The 25,133-nt window shown below is 39.9% G+C and overlaps 1 protein-coding gene across 1 annotated transcript in view; it reads right to left on the bottom strand.

Annotated features, from left to right (window-relative positions):
* Positions 1-25,133, bottom strand: part of GNAQ (G protein subunit alpha q) — a 321,612-nt gene that overhangs the window by 104,897 nt on the left and 191,582 nt on the right. The window contains exon 3 of the mRNA XM_069576299.1: positions 2,245-2,399. Coding sequence (XP_069432400.1) covers positions 2,245-2,399 — 155 coding nt within the window. The remainder of the gene's footprint in view (positions 1-2,244; positions 2,400-25,133) is intronic.

Here is a 25,133-nt window from a genome sequence, read left to right as displayed (position 1 = left end):
CAGGAATCTCTCAGAGGGCCTATTCCAGGAGCAGGAGGCAAATCATTTCCTAACGGGAAGCTCTAACTCGGTAAGCACATCATTACCGGACACTGGTACTCTGATACCCTAGTCAACAGGACTTCTCTGTAGAGAGAAGAGATCTAGGTAACAGGTAGAGACTAGAACAGGTGAGGAGGTGGAGAGACAGGATTTACGCTGAAGTAAAAAGAAAGGGGTTTAGAAATGATGGGAGGCGAGAGGGTTTCTTGGTGAATAAAACTTTTTAATGGAGGAGTTCTTCATCGGTAGGGGCCAGGAGAGGCATCACGGTAGTGAATCGAGAAGTGGAGGAGTTAAAGCAGGACCAGAGCTGAGGGCGAATGAGGAACCCAGCAGACAGGGGAAGACACAGTGAGCAGGAACAAGGACAAGGGGTAAAACACAGCAGCAACGTGGGGAGATGGATGAGATCCGAAATGGCAGAGGAAACAGAAGGACGGAGGGGGCAGCATGGAAAAGGAAGACAGCTGGTCAAAGGTTGAGGGGGCAGAATTTGGAACAAAAAAGAGCTGAATGCATCCTCTCATCTCTGTACTTACAGAAACTTACACAGTTGGAACTTGGGGAGGGGAGAGGCGAGAGGCAAAGAGGAAGGAGGTGGGGCGAAGGAAGGCAGGCAGACACAGAAGAGGAAGATAGGCAGTGTGCAAGGAGGACAAAGGAAGCCAGGAATGAGGAAGCACACATTTCAGAGACCCACGGGGTGGGGATTGGCTTAAACACGACAGACACAGTCTCCTGAGCATTTCGCATCACTTTTCAGAATGACGTAATCCAGATTTACCTTGGGAATCCAAGTACTGTTTTGGCCAGGCAATATTTCTGTGGCTGACCTGAATCATAACTTATCTTAAACAAATGCCTAGAACTAGGGTAAGAGCGTGATCTACTTTACTGCAAAAACAGAGCCCAACTGCTCTTGGATCTTCCCTGCACTGTTAAGCGATGTCAATCTGCATGTAGGGCTCCTTATTTCCCCTACAGTCCAGCCCTCATTCAGAGGGTCATTTCAACATACAAACTGGCCTAAGTCTCAACCAGTCCATTCTAAAGGAGATCAGCCCTGGGTGTTCTTTGGAAGGAATGATGCTAAAGCTGAAACTCCAGTACTTGGGCCACCTCATGCGAAGAGTTGACTCATTGGAAAAGACTCTGATGCTGGGAGGGACTGGGGACAGGAGGAGAAGGGGATGACAGAGGATGAGATGGCTGGATGGCATCACTGACTCGATGGATGTGTGTTTAAGTGAACTCCGGGAGTTGGTGATGGACAGGGAGGCCTGGCATGCTGCAATTCTTGGGGCTGCAAAGAGTCGGACACGACTGAGCGACTGAACTGAACTGAACTGAACTGAAAGCTGCTGAATACTTTCCACCCTTTCCTCTGTCTGCCCAGAACCAATAGAAGAGGCAAATGCTGGGTTAACATAATTAATGGAGACAGAAATCTGAAAAAAAAAAAACCACTAAAAAAACACAAAATTCCATTTTTCAGGCGCCTGATTATCTACGTTGCTGACCACATTGATTACATTAATCCAATGATTGCCAAATCTTTTCTTTTCTTTTTATTAGGCAAGATTTAATCTAGAGAACTAACAAATCTCTTTAGGATGCAAATCTCTCCTAGGACACATGACTGTGATCGACAGCTCACAAAATAATTCTGGAATGCATGCAAAATTAGACTCACACTCAATTTCCATGCAAAAGCAAACCTATCCATCAACAAAACAGTGGGTCCCAGAAAGCAGTCAAGGACCTATGGAAACCAGGAAGTCTGATGTTTGAGAAGCCATAGATAACAGTACTTATTAGAGGTTCATCTGTGTAGGTGCTTTCCAACACACGAATAAGATCAGAAACTTGCATTAAAATTGATTATCAGATTTGAAATCACATGAAGTACATGTTTGAGAATCACTGGTTTACAATTTGAGGGAAGAGATGGGTTAGTTAATGCAGATTCCTAGAGTCTCCAATTGGTTTTCAAACAGGAAACAATAAAAGAAATACTCTCTCTGACTCACAATGCCAATCCCTTACAGAGTCTAAATTTATAAAGCTGGCAGAAATTTAATTATATACTTCCTAACTGTGCAGTCAGAATCAGATACGATACCCAGGACCGAGAAGGTCTCATTGCAGAGAACCATGAAAGAAAAGAGGAAGATGCAAAGGGCCTCCTGGAGGAATACTCACTATTTGGTAGAGTCAGATAACTGATATTCTCGTCGTCTGTCATAGCATTCCTGGATTCCAGGATCATTCCATAAACTCTTTATTGCATCTACATATGGATTCTCAAATGCAGATACCTTCTCCACATCAACTTCTCGAACTAACTGTGCATGAGCCTGTTTAAAAAAAAAAAAAAAAAAGCAGTTTTAATCTCCTTCCCAAAACTGCCTTGGCTTGCACACTGCATTATGCACAAGTGAGGTCTTTCCTCATATATTGGTTTTCAAACTGGTTTATAATAAAGTAATGCTGCTTCTGTTTTCTTTTCCTTAGATAAAACCCAGCCCCAAATCTTTTCCTCCAGAGTAAATGCTGAAGCTACCTAGAGATGACAAGAGAAAAGCAGACTTTTCAGCTCCCATGGAAACAATGAGGATGGTATGCTACAAACAATGACTATTTTCAGGTGATGATCATAATCCTAAAACAGTTCATATTATTAAAGGGAAAAGGACTGGGTTATTTATCCCCTCTATGTTTATAGTTTATTATAATCAAACACATAATATACCCAGCCCATGACTGTTACATCTTAGCAGAAACTCAATCAGACTCAACTAATCAGCATTAGTTTCTATGATTCACTGTGAGGTTAGGGTGTAAAACTACCAGAAGAACACTTAATAGTAATGATTTGATTTTCACAATAGTGACCATGCCCCCTCTACTCCCACACACCCAAATTTTCAATATTTACTTTATATCTACCTCATATCTTATCAGACTGAAGAGCCTATTCAATTTTTTTTAATGCAGAAAAAGGACTTTGTTATTTTCATTATATACAACATTTAGTAGGAAAGAGATAAAAAGACTTTTAAAAAATTTTCAACAAGATTAAAATCAAAATGTATGGTCAACCTCCAAATTAACCAGCATACACCACTGCCTAACAATCTCAACAAAATAGATTTTATAGGTGTAGTATACATGTAAATTATACAGTACATAAATGTGCAAATCAACAGATATAATAACTAATTATCTTGAAAACTGGAGGCAGATGGCTACTAATTTATTAAAACAGTCCTGATTTTGTACAGATATACAAACTTCTGAACTAGGTTAGTGAATGGCTATCTTGATTATATGATGACCTAATTATTCCTTCCATAGAGTTTCAAGCAGACAGAATTTAATAAATTTAAACTTGTGATTAGGCATGTCTGGTTCCCAATCTTTCTCTTCCTTCTCATCCCATAAGATGGAAGGGAATCCATGTCATTAGACTAATCTTTACTTAAATAAGGTTTTACAAAGCCCAACATGCCGAGATTGAAGAAACCACCTTTCTTGCTGGTTCTAATCTGACTGTGACCGTCAGATCTGGTAAGTGAGAAGCCCTATAGCTCTGCCCTGCATCCTAATATTGGAAGATGAATCCCTAAAATTGCTTTATGTACCTAGTCCCTGCCCAGACAATCTGTCCTATCCCAGCAATCTGACTATCCTGAAGTCCTGTTTCCAAGTGTCACTCCAGGTGGGCCTAGGCCAATCATAGCTTTCCATGAAACCCCTGCTTTGAAAATATGTCACTGGTTCCCCAACGAATCCCCAGTGCTATGCTCTGCCTGGCTCTGTAGCACCCGTTGCTCTATGTCGATACCAAAGACTGTCCTGGTCCCACCTGCTCAAGTGGACCTCCTCTAAGCACAAAACACTGGGCATGGGGCATGCTCCACTCTGCCCAGCAGGCATGTCTATACCTTATACCTTAAGGTCAAGCTTTGGGCCCTGTCCTTCTGCCTTTGCTCACTGAATACAAACAAGTTCTAATTCTTTGTGTCCTGAGATATGACAATGATCATGCATGGTATTATCCTAAATTCAATTTCCTGGCTACATCTGATTTACAGGGTTCTCTAGAGGATTCTGTGCAAGTGGGAAGGCAGACCCAAGGCAGCAACGGGCATGCACAGGATGGTTTCCTACTGGACACACTCTGAAGACATGGTTTTCATCAGACTCTGCTTCTTCTTTTGACACTGGATAAGTTGCATCATCTTTCCAAGTGTTATCTCTGGTGGGCAACATCTTGTCCCACCAAGTCCATGTGGCTTATTACTGTGCTGCAATACAGTAGGTGAGTGGTTCTCAAAAGGTGGTCCACACACCAGCAGCATTACTTGGGAATTTGATAAAAATGCAATCCTTCAATCCTACATCAAAATTTCTGGATGTGAAACTGAGTAACAATCTGTTTCAAGAGGGCCTCTGGATGATTCAGATGCATGGAAAAGTTTGAGAACCACTGCAAGCTATCAAGCATCACATAGACACTAGCTGTTGTGGTCGTAATTACTGGCTGGCTGGCCGTGAAATTGTTAATGGAAACTAAAGAGAAGAGGCCCAGAAAGGCAACAGCACTCCAAAACAAGGGGCATTACAAAGGCCAGGAAGCCACAGAAATGAGTAAAACAGGCTGGATGGGGTAAGAGTGAGTGACAAGAACTGCGGCACACTGAGAAACACAGACCCTAAAGAAAGAGGACAGCTGCTATTTAGCTCCAACTAATTGTTGCCATTGGGACACAAGCTGAGTGTTGCCGGATTTTCTGAGTTATCAAGGGAAGCCAAAAATCTAGATCTTTCCATGAAATATCTCTAATTTTTATTCTTGGCAACGCTATAAAAGATAAAGTGTATCTGTGGCTGAGTTGGATCAGGTACCAATCATTTGCTTCTCCATGGACTTCCCTAATAAGATTGACCAATAGCACCATGTCCCACACAGAACCTGGGACACAGCAGCTGGCCACTTAACACATGCTAATGGGGAAGTAATTCTGCAGCACTTTCCTACAATGATATTTAGACAAACTATTATACTATCCATAGGGAGAAATGGCCGAGACTTCTTTGAATTGGGTAAAAGCTACATGATGACACAGAATAGTGTAGGCAATATTTAAAAACTGACTCTGATACTCATTACAACGGGCCAACCATGTCATATGGAAGGAGTTCTATTTCTGTTTCTAAGATAGGGAACTTAAAGAAAACAGTTTCAACAGAGCAGACACTTTTCACGATGATGATTAAATGTTTATTGAACCCCAGTGAAATGCTAGGTAATACAGCAATTAAAGACTTAGACACAGTTCCTATGAGGTGCAGGGGTAGGTTGGCAGTAGGGGGAATAGTCCATATAGCTGGCAACCAAAGCACAGGATTTTGTGCTCCAGGAGGAGAAACGAGAGGAACATTCGCATTTCCATCTTTAATTTCAGTTGACTGAAATAGACAACATTCTCAACAGTTGTATAACTGCAGTCTTCCTGTAAAATGAGATTACTTTTTACCGCTGGAAAACTCCTCCAATTTCCTCTCTTGATCTACCTCAATGTGCTTTTTCTTACATCTGGAAGACCTTCTCTATTCCCTTCCATATCTCTTTTAGCTTTTGTTCAGGCACCATATCCTACGCTGTCTCTTAGAGGAAGATATTCCCAATGTTCCTCCTCTCTCCCCAAATGTGATCTTTGCATCTTCTGAACCACGGAACTTCTACATTTCTTGACTTACTGTCTTCTAGACCATACATTGAAGGAAGGGGCTGTAGCTCCTGGCTCTCATTTCTTTTGGGGCCCAGCACAGAGTGAGCAGACAACAAATATTTGTCAGATTTAAAAGTCATACACAAACCCAACTTCCTACAAGACAAAGTCGAGTCTGTTAAGGAAATCTTCTACCCATTACCTACTCTCTCAGAACCACATGATCCTTACCAGCACTTATGTCAGTAGCTAGCGTACATCTATCCGGATGATATTTGTTAGTATCCTTCTCCCTAATTACAGTATAAGTTCCGAGACAAACTCAGCGTTGCAGTATCAGGGTCTAGCAGAGTGCCTGCCACTGATGCTCAACAAATATTTGTTGAATGAAGAATACAGGAAGGAAAAGTAGAAATTTTACTGAGCTGGAAACAGGGACACCTAAATACTAGGCCTGGCTTTACACCTAAACAAGCAATAACCCTTAGAAGAAATTATTTACTTCTTTACAACTTCATTTTCCTGGTCTATAAGATTATGCAATTGAAACAAATCATCTCCCTATGGCTTCATCTAGACATATACGGCACGATCATAAATAAATACATTTAGAATACACGGAGCACCAAGGACTTATGATCCTGTCCCTCCAGGAGCACATAATATTATTGTTTATTGCAACAAAACATCACTATTTCGAAAGTGCCTGATAATACAGGGCAGAACATGATGAAGTCTGTATATGAGTGATGCTTTATTGGGACTGAACAAGAAGAAGTCAGTATGGCCAGAGAAGGTGTCAGAGAGAAGACAGGATTTAGCAGGTGGAGATAAAGCTGTGTGACGAGAGGAGGAGGAACAGATGAACAAAGGTTTGGTAGACAAAATAAACATGGCACTCTCTTAACTGTGAGAAAAACAGTCTAGTGAGGAAATTTCATGCTGACCCTTATTGCAAATCAACCTCCACAGTGAAAGCTATAATATTAACCTCATCTGTGAATCGTAACTAATATCCACTTAAGTCAAATCCTGTATGAATTTGCAGTAGAGGCAACGAATAGATTCAAGGGACTAGATCTAGTTAACAGCGTGCCTGAAGAACCATGGATAGAAGTCTGTAACACAGGAGGCGGTGAACAAAACCATCCCAAAGAAAAAGAAAAGCAAGAAGGCAAAGTGGTTATCTGAGGAGGCTTTACAAATAGCAGAAGAATGAAGAGAAGTGAAAAGCAAGGGAGAGAGGGAAAGATACACCCACTTAAACACAGAGTTCCAAAGAACAGTTTGAAGAGACAAGAAGGCCTTTTTCAATGAACAGTGCTTAATAATAGAAGAAAACAAAAGGGGAAAGACTGGAGATCTCTTCAGGAAACCTGGAAACATCACGGGAGCATTCCACCCAAAGAAGGGCACAATAAAGGATAAAAATGGTAGAGACCTAGTAGACGTTGAAGACATCAAGAAGAGATAGAAAGAATACATGAAGAATTGTATTAAAAAGATCTTAATGAACTGGATTACTACGATGGTGTGGTTAGTCACCCTGAGCCAGACATTCTGGAGTGCAAAGTCAAGTGGGCCTTAAGAAGCACTGCTGTTAATAAAGCTAGTGGATGCGATGAAATTCCAGTAGAACTATTCAAATTCCTAAAGGATGATGCCATCAAGGTTTTGCATTCGTTATGTCAGCAAACCTGGAAGACCCAGGAGTGGCCAGAGGACTGGAAAAGGTCACTCCTCACCCCAATTCCCAAGAAGGGTAGTACCAAAGAATGTGCTAACCATTGGACAATTGCACTCATCTCCCATGCTAGTAACCGCCACTGAAGTTGCTCAGTTGGGTCTGACTCTTTGCGATCCTGTGGACTATATCTTCCATCCATGAAATTTTCCAGGCAAGAGTACTGGAGTAGGTTGCCATTTCCTTCTCCAGGGGATCTTCCCGACCGAGGGATCAAACCCAGGTCTCCCGCATTGCAGGCAGATGCTTTACCATCTGAGTTACCATGGAAGCCCTCCATGCTAGTAAGGTCATGCTTACAACCTTGCATGCTAGGCTTCAGCATTATGGAAGCCAAGAACTTCCAGATGTTCAAGCTGGGTTTAGAAAAGGAAGAGGAACTAGGGATCAAACTGCCAACATTTGCTGGATTATAAAGCAAGGGAATTTCAGAAAAAGATCTATCTGGGTTTCATCGACTACACTAATGCCTTTGACTGTGTCAGTCAGTCAGTTCAGTCGCTCAGTCGTGCCCGACTCTTTGTGACCCCATGAACTGCAGCACGCCAAGCCTCCCTGTCCGTCACCAACTCCTGGAGTTCACTGAGACTCACGTCCATCGAGTCAGTGATGCCTTCCAGCCATCTCATCGTCTGTCGTCCCCTTCTCCTCCTGCCCCCAATCCCTCCCAGCATTAGAGTCTTTTCCAATGTGTCAACTCTTTGCATGAGGTGGCCAAAGTATTGGTAGATCATGACAAACTGTGGAAAGCTCTTAGAGATGGGAATACCAGACCATCTTACTCGTCTCCTGAGAAACATATATGTGGGTCAAGAAACAAGAGTTAGAACCTGTATGGAACAACTGATTGGTTCAAGAAAGGAGTACAACAGGGCTGTCTGCTGTCACCCTGTTTGTTTAACCTATACATCGAGCACATCAAGAGAAATGTCGGGCTGGATGAGTTATAAGCTGGAATCAAGATAAGTGGGAGAAACATCAACAACCTCAGATATGCAGATGGTACCACTCTAATGGCAGAAAATAAAGAGGAATTAAGAGCCTCTTGATGAGGGTGAAGGAGAGTAAAAGATCCGTATTAAGACTAAATATTAAAAAAACTAAGGCCATGGCCTCCAGTGCCATTACTGCATGGCAAACAAAGGGGAAAAGGTGGAAGTAGTGACAGATTTCCTCTTCTTGGGCTCCAAAATCATTGTGGACTGTGACTGAAGCCATGAAATCAGAAAATGATTGCTTCTTGGCAGAAAAGTGACGACGAACCTAGACAGTGTGCTAAAGACATCACCCTGCTGACAAAAGTCTGTATAGTCAAGGCTATGTGGTCATGTATGATTGTGAGAGCTGGACCATAAAGAAGGCAGAACAACAAAAAATTGACGCCTTTGAACTGTGGTGCTGGTAAAGACCCCGAAAGTCCCCTGAACAGCAAGGAGATCAAACCAGTTAATTTTAAGGGAGATCAACCCTGAATATTCACTGGACGGACTGATGCTGAAGCTGAAGCTCCAGTATCTTAGTCATCTGATGTGAACAGACAACTCATTGGAAAAGTCCCTGATGCTGGGAAAGATCAAGGGCAGAAGGAGAAGACAGTGTCAGAGGATGAGATGGTTGGACAGCATCACTGATGCTATAAACGTGAACTCCCACCAACTCTGGGAGATGGTGAGGGACAGGGAGGCCTGGCATGCTGTGGTCCATGGAATTGCAAAGAGTCGGACATGACTAGGCGACTGAACAACAACAGCAATGAACCATAACCAATGTCTACCATCTATGGAAGTATATTGGCCTCAAAAAATGCAAAGATCACTACTTTGCCTTCATCCAGGTCTGAATTTCTAAGTCACTTTTATTGCCTCCTAAGCTTGGTTTTTTAATTCTATCCTTGCTGTTTTGTAAAATGACATTCAAATATAATCTACTTTAATTTGCATTTATGTAAGAGCTTTCACCTGAAGTTCTCAAGTTATTTAAAACTATGACAGCATTTTACAAAATACACATAGAATTTTTTAAATGCCTATATAAATGTCCTTAACAAAAGTGCAATTCTCTCTCTTTTTTTTTGGTAAAAAAAAATTCTGTATGTGAAAAGAATATTTTTTAGTGTATTAGAGTAGGAAGATAAATTAGACCCTTTTCTATTTTTCCAAATATCAAATGTGAAGTAGTAAAAATCACAAGTAATTATGCAAAATTAAACCACTTACCAATGAAATAGCCTATGATGAAAAGGAAAGAAGTCATTTCTAATAATACAAATAACAATTAAAATTGACTCTCCTTTTTATTTTGAACATCATTTATATAAAAGCAAAACAGGTATGAGTGAATTAATCATATAAACCAAATGCAAAATATAATTCTATTTCAAGTTACAGTTGAACACACTGGATGGAAATATTTAATAATGAATGTGAGCTTTCAGAATTCTTAGCAAGCTGGTGGCAAGCCTCAGAGGGAACATTGTGAGAACCAAGTAACTACTCTTAGGAACTCTGGCAGAATTCTAGGGAAAGACCACATGGAAACCACAGGATGTGCCAATGTGGTAATGTCTTGTTTTTGTGATTCGGTGGTCATAAAATTCAGGTAAATCTTAGGTCTGTTGATATTTCCAAGGCTGCTTCAGCAAAAGGAAGGAAGAACTGAGTTCCCACCACAGTGAGTCTTACGCTGCCCACAGAAGGCCAAGACTTCAGATGAAATAAAAAAGATCTTATAGTCACTTCGGAAGGATTTTCAAAAACTCATTAACAGCTCAGGGCGGCTTTAGGCTGGAATGTCACACCTATTCCGGTTCCTACACTCCAGAAGTAGAAAACCAAATGGTAATTTCCACATTTGTTGAAGCTCTTAGACACAAATATTCAGCTCATTAGGGCAGCTCTATTTGAAAGGATGCCCAGCACAGACAGAGGGCCTCTGATTTAGTAAAATCCTGAACTTCTGTCTGAGTATGTTTTAATCCTGAACTGAGAAGCACATTTTCTTCCCCCCACCTTCGGTGTTTATTTCCATTTTGGCATTTGATTCTAAATTATGGGGGGAAAAAAGAAACAGAAAACTCTCAGGCTTTTTTTGTTTTCTTCTCAAAGGAAATACAGAGATGGGATCAAATCTCTGCGTTGCAATACCACCTCCAGTCAGAACTAGTTGAACATGACCTTGAGCAAGCTATTTAACATTTGTAAACCTTTATTTCCTAATCTATTAAATGGGGTAACAACAGTACTTACTTTGATGGTTAAATGACGTAATGGATGTAAAACACTTAAAGACAGTGTCTAACACCCAAAGCTGCTAATTGTTTAGAAAGCAAAAGAAAAGGAAAATAGCACAGAAAGTGCAAAAGGCATAGTATACGCCCTTCTTAGCTCTGAGACTTTGGGCAAACTGCCCACATTTATTTGCTCAAAGTGAAAGAACATTCTAGAGAGATCATCCTGGATAATGGATATCAATGAGTCCTCAAATTTGCAAATACTCTGTAAAATTTCCTACCAAAAACTTGGGCAAGAACTGTCATTTCTTAGACCATTTCACCTTCTCTGACTTCATCAGTGTACACTTCTCTGTGTTCGGTGCACTGTACACAGAGGGACAGCTGTTGATGCATTTTCTTATGGGCATGACTGCAAAACTGACAAAGAATAGCAAAGTCACACTGAGCTACTGCTGGCTGGGTTCTCAAAACCAGTGACTCATTTCTATAGTACAGCCTCTCCACACTTATGATTCAACTCATGGCTCAGCAAAATTACAAATTACTACATGACACAGCCTTTTGAAGTCTCTGATGAAAATGTTGAATCCTGTATGTAATCTTTCAGTGCTAGGGATCTACCAATTCTCCTTTGTTACAGCACCCATGTCCCTCTACACACAGTATCAGAAGAACAGAGTAGGTATGTGCAGATGCTCAAGACCCTTATAAAAATGTCTTGGTATTTGTATATAACCCATGCATCCTCCTGTATATTTAAAATCATCTCTAGATTACTTATATTACTTAATACAATGTAAATGCTATGCTAGTTGTTGCTAGGGTACAACAAATTCAAGCTTTGATTTTTGGAGCTTTCTGGAATTCCTTCCCCCTAACAATATTTTCCATCCTTAGCTGGTTGAATTTGCTGATATCGAGGGTCAACTGTATTCAATCTCTGTCTCACTGAGTCACCCAGAGAACCAAAGCAGCAAAGAGGAAGTCCAGGAACAACAGCTTGAGAAGCAACCAGACTTCAGTTATAACTGTCGCATTTCAGCCCTGTGTGTTCAGGCTGGTCTCTCAAGTTTCCTGAACCTCAGCTATCTCCTCTATGAAACAAAAAAACAATTTCTTTTAGGGTAGTTAGAAAGGTTATAAGAATTGTTAACAAAATACATAAAATACAAGTACTATAATTGCTATGAAATCTTGTGGTATTTCAAAATTATCATTAATAAATATTAATTATTTCAATAAACACAATACTTATCTGGGTCAGGCAATATACTAGATACTAATGAAGTGAATCTGTGTGAAGTAAAATGTTCCAGAGAGCAAAATATTCAATAAAAATTTTATTAAACTGTTGCATACTGTTCTACTTTAAGATTTTACAAATTGATTATCATGAGTAGATTTGCTTTTCTATGGTGAGAGGTTTTTCCCCCTGACAAACGTCTTTTTTTCCTCCAACATGATTTACTTATTTATGGCTGTGCTGGCTCTTCACTGCTGGGCAAGGGTTTCTCTAGCTGCAGCACGTGGGGGCTACTTTCTAGTTGCAGCGTATGGGCTTCCCATTGTGGCAACTTCTCTTGCCATAGCTCCGCAACATGTGGAATCTTTCCAGATGAGGGATTGAACCTATGTCCCTTACACTGCCAGGCAGACTCTTGACCACTGGACCACCAGGGAAGTCCTAGGGTTTATTTTTAACCTTTACTGTGGCATTCACCAAGGTAATCAATGACTAAAAGGCACACTTCTTTCCCTCAAGATGTTTGCTGAGAATGTATTTCTCTTTTTGGTTTTGTTTCACTAAAAGGTACATTTGCTTATTCTAACATATATTGGATTCCTTCCTTGGTGGAGAAAATACTCCTTTATTATTTAAGATGGTCTTTTTCTTTTAAAGAACTCCACCTCTTTCTTGGCTCTACCACTGTACCTTTTCACACACAAATATTCTTCTATTTTGTCCTCTGCTTATCATTTTCCCTTTTCATGTCTGCAGGCCATGTCATAATTATCAGGATCAGCAACATCTGTAGGTCAGAGCTTGATGCACTATGGTATAACACACTCCAAGCAGTTCCAAAGAGTTTGTTGACTGATGTAATAACATGGTTCCATTATGAAGAATTGTGCCCTCAGGGCTGCAAAATCTTGGGATGAAATAAAAAACTGTGCACTGTTTGAAATGCTACTTGTCACCTTCATGATTATGATGGTAATACACATGAATACACTATCAATGCTACAAAAAAGTTTATTTTCAAAGAATTTATTCAAAGTCATAGTGACAAAAAATAAATTAGAAGATTCTTTTAAAATTATACATGTTTACTAAGATTAAAAAGAATCAGGTATACTTGTATGGCTGCTGTCAAAGAGTATTTGAGGACCATTAGTTACTTGGGATTTTAATGGCTGTTTGAAAAGTTGGTTCTATAGCCAAAGTCAGATAACTAGAGCGTGAAAGTCACTCAGTCATGTCTGACTCTTTTCGACCCCATGGACTACACAGTCCATGGAATTCTCCAGGGCAGAATACTGGAGTGGGTAGCCTTTCCCTTCTCCAAGGTATATTCCTGACCAAGGAATCAAACCCAGGTCTCATTGAAGGCAGATTCTTTACCAGCTGAGCCACAAGGGAAGCCCAACTGTAGAGAACAATATTTATAAAAAGTTAAATAGATGGTGCATCCTACAGGGCTCAGTACCTCTGATAACATAATGCTGCTAGGAATCCCTGAGTATGGGGCAAGGGTGGAGACATCACTGCATGACCACGGCAGCGTCTCCCCCTCAAATCAGCTGACGAGACTGGTGTTCTCTGAACCACACTTTGCAAAACAGTGACTGAACAAACACCGAGACTCCCAATAGCCAAGTGGGGGCTGGTTTTACACAAGCAAAACAACCGACTAACCAGCTTTCCCCCACGCTGGCGTAATAGGCTAATGCCTGCTTTATAGATTCACATCATCCTCATTGTCGAGTTCACATTTTGCATGTGGTTCATTTCCTGATATTACATCTCAGAAAAAAACATAATCATTTTAGCCCTTTGCAATGTCTGGGCTCCTACAATCTTATTAACCAGAGGAGTGTGCTGCTGGTTTGGAATTTTATTTTGTTTGACAATAGGAAAAACAGATCAAGAAGATTTCCTTGCCCAGCTTGATAGACATTCAGACAAAGATGGAAAAAATAATGGAAAGGACAAGCTTTTAAATGAAGGGAGGCCCAGGTGTCCCCAGAAATTTCAGGATCCTACAGTTTTTCTGGGACGCCCACTACAAAACTTGACCACTGCGGCTGTAGAAACTGTTTTCAGGAAAACTGAAAGTGAAAGGCTCCTAGCCCCAGAATTTTGCAGAAGAAAAGAAATTTCCTAGAACACATGTCTAAAGGTCTCTTTAATTCAGAGACCAAGCAGTTGTTCCAACAGGAAGACTGTAAAGAGAATCAACAGCAGTTATGCTTACTTGTCCAATGAAGAAGGGTAATGAACATTTAGAATCTGAATAGGAAGAAAGGAAGAGAAATAAGAGAATCCTATCTCACTAGGCACTCTTGGGGGGCAAATAGTAATAGATATAAATTGTCACTTTGAGGAAGGACCCAATTTCAGGAAGATTATGGATAAGAATCAATTGTAAAATGTTACTATTTGGACCAGTGTTGAGAAACTGTTAACATTCTAATGAGACTATAATATAGTTTACAGTCTATATATAACACTTTTGAATATGAAAAAGACTATTAAAAATAGTTAATGTTATGTATCTTTGAAATATTATTTGTTGACCAACATATCAGGTATATTATATAGGTATTATTACAATATTTTCAAACATAAAGTACTTTCTAATAGAATAAAACTTTCATATATCCATATAAAGTTTAAAAAGGACTATTTTTTCAATATGGATATATTATATATTTAACTTTCATAAAATTGCCTGAAATAATTTTAAAAATTGCATTAACCATTTTAGGTTAATAAATTTGAAAATATAACATTTTCAATTGGGTCCTACTCTACAGACCTTAATATTTTTCATTGAAAAAGATTCTCTCTTAGGGGCTGAATAATCTGGTAAGCACAAAAAAAATTCTGCTACATGGTAGATATTCTTAACTCTATTATTTTTTCAAATGCAAATTTATAAACATTTCAGATCAAATATTTTCATAAGAAGTATCTCCTTTATCAATTCATAATATTTTTCTTTCACAGATACTTTGAGGAAACAAAACTCAAGATTGGTAGATTATCATAGCTTATCTGAACACAAGTATGACTTGTGTGTGAGTCATGAATTGCAAGTACATTTCTGCTCCATAGGCTTAATTTAATAATTGTTTTACCATGACATTGTGCACCATCAAACACTATATTCTTATCATTACCATGAAATATTTTTTATCTTCAACATTTTTTAAAAAGCAAAAACACTTATAGTATTCAAAATAATAATAGATATTTTACTTTATCCAAATTAACTATCAAAAGCTGCACCTTGATTCCACAAATTAAAAAAGGGAGAAAACCAAATTATCAATTGTTCGCAACGATTTCCTTCTGCTAAGGGAGTTAACAGATGAATAGTTATTGCCTCATTTTTTTTGCACCTGCAGAAGAAAACTTGGAATAAAAAATGAACTAAATTAACTTTGAAGGAAAGTCACTTGATTTAAATGAAGTCATGCTTCACACAGTAAGATAAAAATGCGTTTTCTGCAGCTGACTATGCTAAAATGTCATCTTTGGGCACAATCTACTGAATATAAAGCTAACTGTTGAAGTAGATGCTGATATTTTTTTCAGAAGATCTGTGTCTCTCAAACTTTTTGTGGTTGATGATATCACTGTGGCTATAATGGTGGATGCTAAATATCAATAAGCTGTTTTGTATAAGTTATACATCACCATTCATTTTCTTGAGGAGCAAAAATTCAGTACTAAATTTTGTTACATATGCATTTTCAGGGTTAAAAAAACTTATTGTGGCCAAAAGAATTTATTACAAAATAAAAGCATTATCAAACAACAAAACAAACACCAAAAATAAATGGTAAAACCATGGAAGCAAGCAAAAGCTATCAGACCACCATAGCAAGACTGCTCAACCTGATTTTACACATACATTTCACATACACCTAACAATTTCCCACTGATTCTGCTCATTGAAGAAATGGTGTGTTACTGGACCTTGTAGCTTATAGACCAGAGCACAGCATGACTGGCTAATGACAAAAGGTTGATAAAGGCAGCAATAGCATATCCTTCACTACTACCCTACACACCGGAAGGAACTGGCTATCCCTGGTCACTCTTGTCCACACTTATTCCATTATTAGCGGTGAGTCCCCACACGCTGTCTCTGAAAAAAAGATCTGGTTACACTGCATCTGCAAAAGATTTGGAAAAGAGCTGGAACATCTTTCAGATTCAACCAACTGCTAAAGTCGAGAAATCTGTTCAACTGCATGGGCAGGGTTTGGAAATACTAAGTGAAAGTCTATCAGATCCATTTTGGATTATTTTAATGCAGCTAATAATAAGAATGCACCATTAAAAATGGGGGTGAGGGACTTCCCTGGTGGTCCAGTGGTTAAGAATCTGCCTTGCAATGCAGGGGACCAGGGTTCGATCCCTGGTCTGGGAACTAATATCCCACATGCCGAGGACTAAGACTGCACACCTCAACTACTGAGCCTGCGCCCTGCAACTAGAGAGTTGGTATGCTACAATGAAAGATCTTGCATGCCACAATGAAGATCTTGCATGCCACAACTAAGACCCAATGTGGCCAAATAAATAAATAAATAATAATATTTATTTTTGAAAAAATGGGAAACTAGAACAAATGTTCAATAACGGGGATGCTGGGACAAGAGGTATAAACTACAAATGCCTCAGGCAAATCGGGACTCAGGGGTGACCTCTGTGTGGGGAAGATTTGGGGCTGAAGATCAAGAAAACTAGAAGTGAGTTGACGGTCTGTAGACCTGCTTGGTCTTGTACAAATGATTTTTTTTGAAAACCGTTAACACTTAAAATTGAGAACTTTTCCATTAGACAGATCAACAGATTCCCTACTTCTCTTGATAAACTGTAAGATCCAGCAACACTGCCCATGTTCCAAGAAGACAAGAAGGCCACAGTCAGAAAGCTACTATCTGCCTCTCACTATTGTCAGTAATTATAAGAAAGAGCATAATTATTTCTGGAAGTGAAGAATATCCTCTGTTCTGTTAAGGCCAAAACTACCTAATTAACTGAGCTGTGTCAACAGAATCTGAGCAGCTTCACAATACCTGCATGCTGCTGCTGCTGCCGCCGAGTTGCTTCAGCCGGGTCTGACTCTGTGCGACCCCACAGACAGCAGCCCACCAGACTCCTCCGTCCCTGGGATTCTCCAGGCAAGAACACTGGAGTGGGTTGCCATTTCCTTCTCCACAATACCTGCATGGTCCTGAAGAAATCTGATTTTATTCTCTACCTTCCACCCTCAGCTCCCACACAGTTTGTGTAATTTGTGCATCCTTAGTGTGATAAGGAGGCTTATACACCTGCATAAGAGGAACTGAGAATCACATTGCATTCGATTCCTACCAGTGAGTATTTTCTCAGCGTCCTGGTCACGATCCGTTAAAAAATGCTGTGCACCTGTGATTGTCCAGTGTTTTCCCCTAATCATCCCCTTAAATTATATCCTGAAGCCGTGGTTACAATGAATCGTAAATGTCTGTATTATCAGTTCCCACCCACTCTGGCTTAATCAAGGGAACCAGGGCTTGTGTTAGGTAGGAAATGGTACTGTGTGGTTTGAGTTGTTTCCAGTGCTCAGGACCACCACAAGGTGTAGCTAAGGCAGGGTCTGTGGCTTTGGAGCCAGTGAGTTTCACCCATGCTTCCATTTACTTGCTTTGGGGCTTCTCCAAGCTTCAATTTCCTTATCCCTAAATTGAGATAATGATACTTTCATTACAGCACTGTCATAAAGCCTGAAGGTAATACTATACACGAAACAGCACAGTAAAAAGCACACACTAATGTCTCAGTAAATAGAAGAAGCCTTTAATTTGTACTTCAGATATGATCCAAGGGGAATTATGGTGAAATACCTTCTACCCAGCCTTTTTCTTACATTTTGTGAACCAACCCTTCGGGGGTTCAACTTTGGGGAATCTATTTCAAAAATATAAAATAAATTCCATGATTCCTACCAAATACACGCCATCACCAACAGTCTAACATCTTAAAGAAATGCTATGTTAAACTCTTACTTAAATTATGGATTATATACAGTATTTAGAGTGACATTGGTGATTATTTTACAGTTAAAATTGTTTTTCCAAATAGCAGCACATTTTTATTCACATACAAATTTTCTCATCTCCACAGGTAGACCCAAGTCTCATTACACTGTATTCATCTCAATGTTGAGTTTTCAAAACATGCAAAGGTCATAACTTGACTAAAACTTTTTCTTAGACACCCAAATAGATATGCATGAAGATTTTATCAGATACTTTATATCCAGATGTTCTCTTTCCCTTAAATTCTGATGAGCTTCCCATGACTGGCTGATTGGTGAGATAGCACATGGGTCATGAAATAAAAATCAAACCAAATTCACCTTTATATAACTCAAAAAGACAGCATTTTCACTGCTTTTTTTTTTTAATAAAAATGCATATTGCCTTTTTTATGTGTTCTTAGCTATATATCTATTTTTGAAAAGCTTTCATGTAATTTCTAAATTTAGCTCCTACTTCCTTTTTCCTTGTACCATCTGAGCTATAATTCATCTCTGATAACATTCTGATCTTTACTCCAAAGAACCTCCATAGAAACAGACTCTCGAAAAGAAGACTGACTTTCACTAACCTCTTCTTGCACGTAGTACAAGGCGACCACTTTCTTCCCTCGGCAGTTTCTATGGGCTTTATCTACATATGGTTTAAAATTATCTTCACTTGGTGGTAGGAAATATTAACTGTTCTAGAACATCAACATCTTTTATCAGAATGACCTCCTGTTAGGAAAACTAGTTCAGGGAAGAAATTCACCTCTTTTAACCTAAAGCAGATGAATAGGTTAAAAACAATGGCACACATGTAGTTAGGGATTTCAGAATAGTTTATCTAGATTAATTATCATTCTATGAAAATGTTCCTCTCTTTTGATTTTCCAGTCATTAATATCAGATTTAATACCTTGAATTATATAGATAAGAAAACTTTGGTAGGAGGAGGTAACTTCTAGCAATACAGTCATCCCTCATTATCTGCAGTAGACTGGTTCCAGGAGCCCCTAGAATACCAACTCTGTGGATGGACAAGGCGCTTGTATAAAATGGTGTGGTACAATCAATACAGCTGGCCCTCTACTCATCCATGGTTTCTGCATCTGTGGATTCAACTGCAGATATGGTGGGTTGACTGCAGGCAGAAACAATCTGAGTGTGTAGCCAGTAAATGGCAGCATAGAAGCCTTGCATTTATGAAGGAAATCACTGGTCCTCAGGAGCCTGCAGTCCTTAATTAAAAAGGTAACCTACAGATCTGGTGAAGAAAGGATACAGTGGGGACTCAGTCTTCCAAGAATCCTATCCATCCTTCCACTTAAGCTTTTCTTAATTATTCCTGTCTTCTTGGTGCACTTATAGTCTTCATAAAACACTTATGGGGCACCAAACTATATACCGTCTGGCACTGCTATTTACGTGCTCCATGTTTATATGTATAGAATTTCCAATAATTCTGTAAATTACTTCAGGGTAGGGACTGCGTAATATTTCTTATATTTTAGCACAATGCTGGGCTACTCGATAAATATTCTACTATGGAAATGAACTGTCTTCCTTTCTTCTGTATTTGTCCAGAAATGAGATTTAACAAGACTGAGGATAAGAAGACTTAAACTGAAGAAAGTAGGGAAAACCGCTAGACCATTCAGGTATGACCTAAATCAAATCCCTTATGATTATACAGTGGAAGTGAGAAATAGATTTAAGGGCCCAGATCTGATAGATAGAGTGCCTGATGAACTATGGAATGAGGTTCGTGACACTGTACAGGAGACAGGGATCAAGGCCATCCCCATGGAAAAGAAATGCAAAAAAGCAAAATGACTGCCTGGGGAGGCCTTAGAAATAGCTGGGAAAAGAAGATAAGCGAAAAGCAAAGGAAAAAAGGAAAGATATAAGTATCTGAATGCAGAGTTCCAAAGAATAGGAAGGAGAGACAAGAAAGCCTTCTTTAGCGATCAATGTAAAGAAATAGAGGAAAACAACAGAATGGGAAAAACTAGAGATCACTTCAAGAAAAGAGATACCAAGGGAACATTTCATGCAAAAATGGGCTCAATAAAGGACAGAAATGGTACGGACCTAACAGAAGAAGAAGATATTAAGAAGAGGTGGCAAAAATACACAGAAGAACTGTACAAAAATGATCTTCACGACCAAGATAATCACAATGGTGTGATCACTCACCTAGAGCCAGACATCCTGGAATGTGAAGTCAAGTGGGCGTTAGAAAGCAGCACTACGAACAAAGCTAGTGGAGGTGACGGAATTCCAGTTGACCTATTTCAAATTCTGAAAGATGATGCTGTGAAAGTGCTGCACTCAATATGCCAGCAAGTTTGGAAAACTCAGCAGTGGCCACAGGACTGGAAAAGGTCATTTTCATTCCAATCCCAAAGAATGGCAATGCCAAAGAATGCTCAAACTACCGCACAACTGCACTCATCTTACACGCTAGTAAAGTAATGCTCAAAATTCTGCAAGCCAGGCTTCAGCAATACGTGAACCATGAACTTCCAGATGTTCAAGCTGGTTTTAGAAACGGCAGAGGAACCAGAGATCCAATTGCCAACATCAGCTGGATCATGGAAAAAGCTAGAGAGTTCCAGAAAAACATCTATTTCTGCTTTATTGACTATGCCAAAGCCTTTGACTGTGTGGATCACAATCAACTGTGGAAAATTCTGAACAAGATGAGAATACCAGACTACTTGACCTGCCTCTTGAGAAACCTATATGTAGGTCAGGAAGCAACAGTTAGAACTGGACATGGAACAACAGACTGGTTCCAAATAGGAAAAGGAGTACGTCAAGGCTGTCTATTGTCACCCTGCTCATTTAACTCATATGCAGAGTACATCACGAGAAACACTGCGCTGGAAGAAGCACAAGCTGGAATCAAGATTGCTGGGAGAAATATCAATAACCTCAGATATGCAGATGATACCACCCTTATGGCAGAAAGTGAAGAGGAGCTAAAAAGCCTCTTGATGAAAGTGAAAGACGAGAGTGGAAAAGTTGACTTAAAGCTCAACATTCAGAAAACTAACATCATGGCATCCGGTCCCATCACTTCATGGGAAATAGATGGGGAAACAGTGGAAACAGTGTCAGACTTTATTTTGGGGGGGCTCCAAAATCACTGCAGATGGTGATTGCAGCCATGAAATTAAAAGACGCTTACTCCTTGGAAGGAAAGTTATGACCAACCTAGATAGCATATTGAAAAGCAGAGACATTACTTTGCCAACCAAGGTCTGTCTAGTCAAGGCTATGGTTTTTCCAGTGGTCATGTATGGATGTGACAGTTGGACAGTGAAGAAGGCTGAGTGCTGAAGAATTGATGCTTTTGAACTGTGGTGTTGGAGAAGACTCTTGAGAGTCCCTTGGACTGCAAGGAGATCCCACCAGTCCATTCTGAAGGCAATGGGTCCTGGGTGTTCTTTGGAAGGAATGATGCTGAAGCTGAAACTCCAATACTTTGGACACCTCATGCGAAGAGCTGACTCAGTGGAAAGGACTCTGATGCTGGGAGGGATTGGGGGCAGGAGGAGAAGGGGACGACAGAGGATGAGATGGCTGGATGGCATCAGCAACTCGATGGACATGAGTTTGGGTGAACTCTGGGAGCTGGTGATAGACAGGGAGGCCTAGCATGCTGCAATTCATGGGGTCGCTAAGAGTCAGACACAACTGAGGGACTTAACTGAACTGAATTGAGGATAAGAAGAAAAAAAAATGACCAATACAGAACAGAGGAAACAGTTCTGCCCAAGAAGTTGGGAGGTCTGGCTGGGGCTCTGGCATGATGTTAGACTAGCTTCTTCTTTTTTTTTTTTAGATTAGTTTCTTAACATATATACGTTAAGTACTGACTTCTGTAAATAAGTTATTGGACTAGAGAATGGCAGAAGTGCTGTGCCCTTGTGATATACATTCAAACGTAAGTTAGGATGAAATTATTCATCCAATGGTATTACATAGACACTAAGTCAAACAGAACAGAGCAGGGCTCTGGACTTCCCTTGCCATGCCACACATCAACCTTTTAGCTCCTGGACTGTGAAGTGGTCAAGAGGGTCTCAGGTGCTGGGGTCACTGAAGGAACTGGAGCGGTGGCTATAACAGAATTTTTAAAAATGTTAATGCTGGTACAATAGGTAACAGGGCTGGATACCAGCTCTATAAGTAATGTCTTCTGAGTGATAGATGTGCTTATTTTATTCAAAACTGATTATTCATCTGATGGTGCAGGACTACCTAAGAGCTTACAATAAAATGAAAACAGAAATTCCCACCAATACTATCAATAATGAGTCTTCTTGTTTCCATTCCTCCCCATACTTCTAACTGAATCCTTTTTTTTTTTTTTTTAAAGGTAGCCGTTCTACAACTTCTGGCTTTCCTTCATGAGCATGAGTCCACCAGTATTCTTGCCTGGAGAATCCCATGGACAGAGAAGCCTGGCAGGCTGGAGTCCGTAGGGTCACAGGGAGTTGGACACGACCTAAGTGACTTAGCACACACACATGCACCTTGCAATGAGGAGCCCAAACCGTGCTCCAAGTCCTGCTTTGCTAAATAAATAAAGCATAACATCCAAGAACAGACCTAACTACAACCTTGGTTTCACAGATGAAGAAAGTGCTATTCTCTGTTCACAATAAAATTCCCTGTGACGTGTGACGGCAGTAACGTTTCCATCTAGGGATTTGAGGTCCCTCTGGACACACTGCAGCTCATGGCATACCAGTAGCCCTGAGAGCCAAGAAGATGAAAAGGAGACGTGGGGAGGGCTGATGTAACCCTTGCACAAAGTAGTACTAAGTATTAGTGTCACTGAGTTTTAGCACTTCGAGTGAACACTGGAATCACCTGGGGAACTTTAAAACACACACACACACGTCTAGGTCCCACCCTTGGAGATTCTTAGATTCTGTTCATAACAGCTTTATTTAATTGTTTTAAAGTTTTTATTTTACATTGGAATATAGCCGATTAACAACGCTGTGACAGTTTCAGGTGCACAGCAAAGGGTCTCAGCCATACATATACATATATCTATTCTCCCCCGAACTCCCCTCTCATCCAGGCTGCCACATAACATTGAACAGAGTTCCCCGTGCTGTACAGTAGGTCCTTGTGGGTTATCCATTTAAAATATAGCACGTGCACATTCTGATTTGGGTTTTCCAGGTAGCTCAGCAGTCAAAGAATCTACCTGGCAATGCAGGAGATGTGGGTTCAATCCTTGGGTCAGGAAGATCTCCTGGAAAAGGCAATGGCAACTCACTCTAGTATTCTTGCCTGGGAAATTCCATGGACAGAGGACCCTGGAAGGCTACGGTCCATGGGGTTGCAAAGAGTTGAACATGACTCAGCAACTAAAACAACATTTTGATTTAATTGGTCTGGGAAGTGGTCAAGGTTCTATAACACTTTCCAGGCAGTACAGTCAGAGTAGAGAAACACTGGTGGACACCTTGGGCTCCCAAGTATGGGGCACATAACTAACCGTGGGGTACAGGAAGGCACTATCAAAACCTGTGTGTTTAATATGAAAAGGAGAAAGATATTACGTTGTCCTGTATTTAACAGATGGCATAACAATGGTACCCTCCGATGTCTGATGGCCGTGTACAGTGTGAGTCCTGAGAGAAAGGCAGGAAGGTCCCAAGGAGTCTTTAATCCTTTGTGCATTTTCAGTGTGCTGCTACACACCCCCATTAATATGTCCCCAGTGGCTGATGTACACATCCTAGTATCTTAAAGAGAAGAACACTGACAATTTATAAGGAGAAGGGAAATAATCAGGAAGACATTTTGAGGCATGAGAGGTTTCCTCATTATGTGATGGCAAACTACTGCCAAGAATTGTAGGACTCAAAGAGGAGTTATACATTTTTCTTTTATAAAATGACAAGTGTTCCAAATATTTTTTTTTCTTTGTCATGACGAGGGGAATGAAGGAGCAGTTTTTTTTTGGCTGATACTTTTATTAAAATAAACATATTTAAACTATCTCTTCAAGGCCAAAGAGCATTTTAAAAATGAATGAGAGAGAAACTGCTAGGAAACTTGCACTGTGGAAATGGATATTTGGAAATGTTCTCACCGTGATGTGATTTTGCTGTTAAAATCAACATAAGGTGTGATACCAGGTGGGGGGGGGGGGGGAAACAAAACTATCTTATGTATAAACTTTAAAAGCTTGAGTAAACCATATTTTAAAGAAAGAGGTTTTAGTGGGGTTTTTATCCCATTTGTTAAAGATGAATAATGTAACACTCTTTAATTGGTTTGAAAAAAGGGCTGACTGATACCCAGTAAGATGGAAATTTACTAGCAAAATTTTAATGAAAAACTTTCACATAATTGGTGAATGGGTTTGAAAACGAGCACTGGGATTTCATAGGCACAGCCAATGATAGAGCTCCTTCCATTGACAGATACGTATCTTGTGTGATATCTTTTTATTTATAAGACACTAAAAATAACTACTGACTTAAAATGAACTTAGAACGAGACCACTGAATCACTGTCACACAGAATTAAACAATTTTTTTAAACATTTAAATGTTTTACATCACAAAGAACTAAAAAACATCATCAAACAGAACTTCAATAAAAGTCAAAATAATTTTTATCAATGGGGTACGTGATTCCAAAAAGTGTGGACCATTTAACAGACCCTGGGCATTCACTCAGCCACTCCAAGATCTGATGTGCAGCGAGGAGAGAGGAGGTGCGCACTGCTACCTGTCGGGTTGGTAGTGTACAACAGGAAACATTAGAAATCCTATGCCAGAGAGTGAGCCATGAAGAAACTTCTGGAACTCTGCTAAAGACTGGCTTAGGAATTAAGCATAATTGCTTCAGCAGACAGGTATATATTTCACTAGATCAATGAACCTGTGGAGGGACTGTGCCCCTATTTTCATTGTCTCAGCATCTCGTATGATGATTTTATATGGTAGGTGCGCAAGAGATGTGGTTGACAAAAACAATGACTTTTGGTGGAAAAAAACTGTACATTTTCAGTATATTGGTGGGGTCCATTTCTA

Source organism: Ovis canadensis, chromosome 2 (assembly GCF_042477335.2).
Source record: "Ovis canadensis isolate MfBH-ARS-UI-01 breed Bighorn chromosome 2, ARS-UI_OviCan_v2, whole genome shotgun sequence".
Lineage (NCBI taxonomy): Eukaryota > Metazoa > Chordata > Mammalia > Artiodactyla > Bovidae > Ovis > Ovis canadensis.
This window is presented reverse-complemented; position numbering and strand designations above follow the sequence as displayed.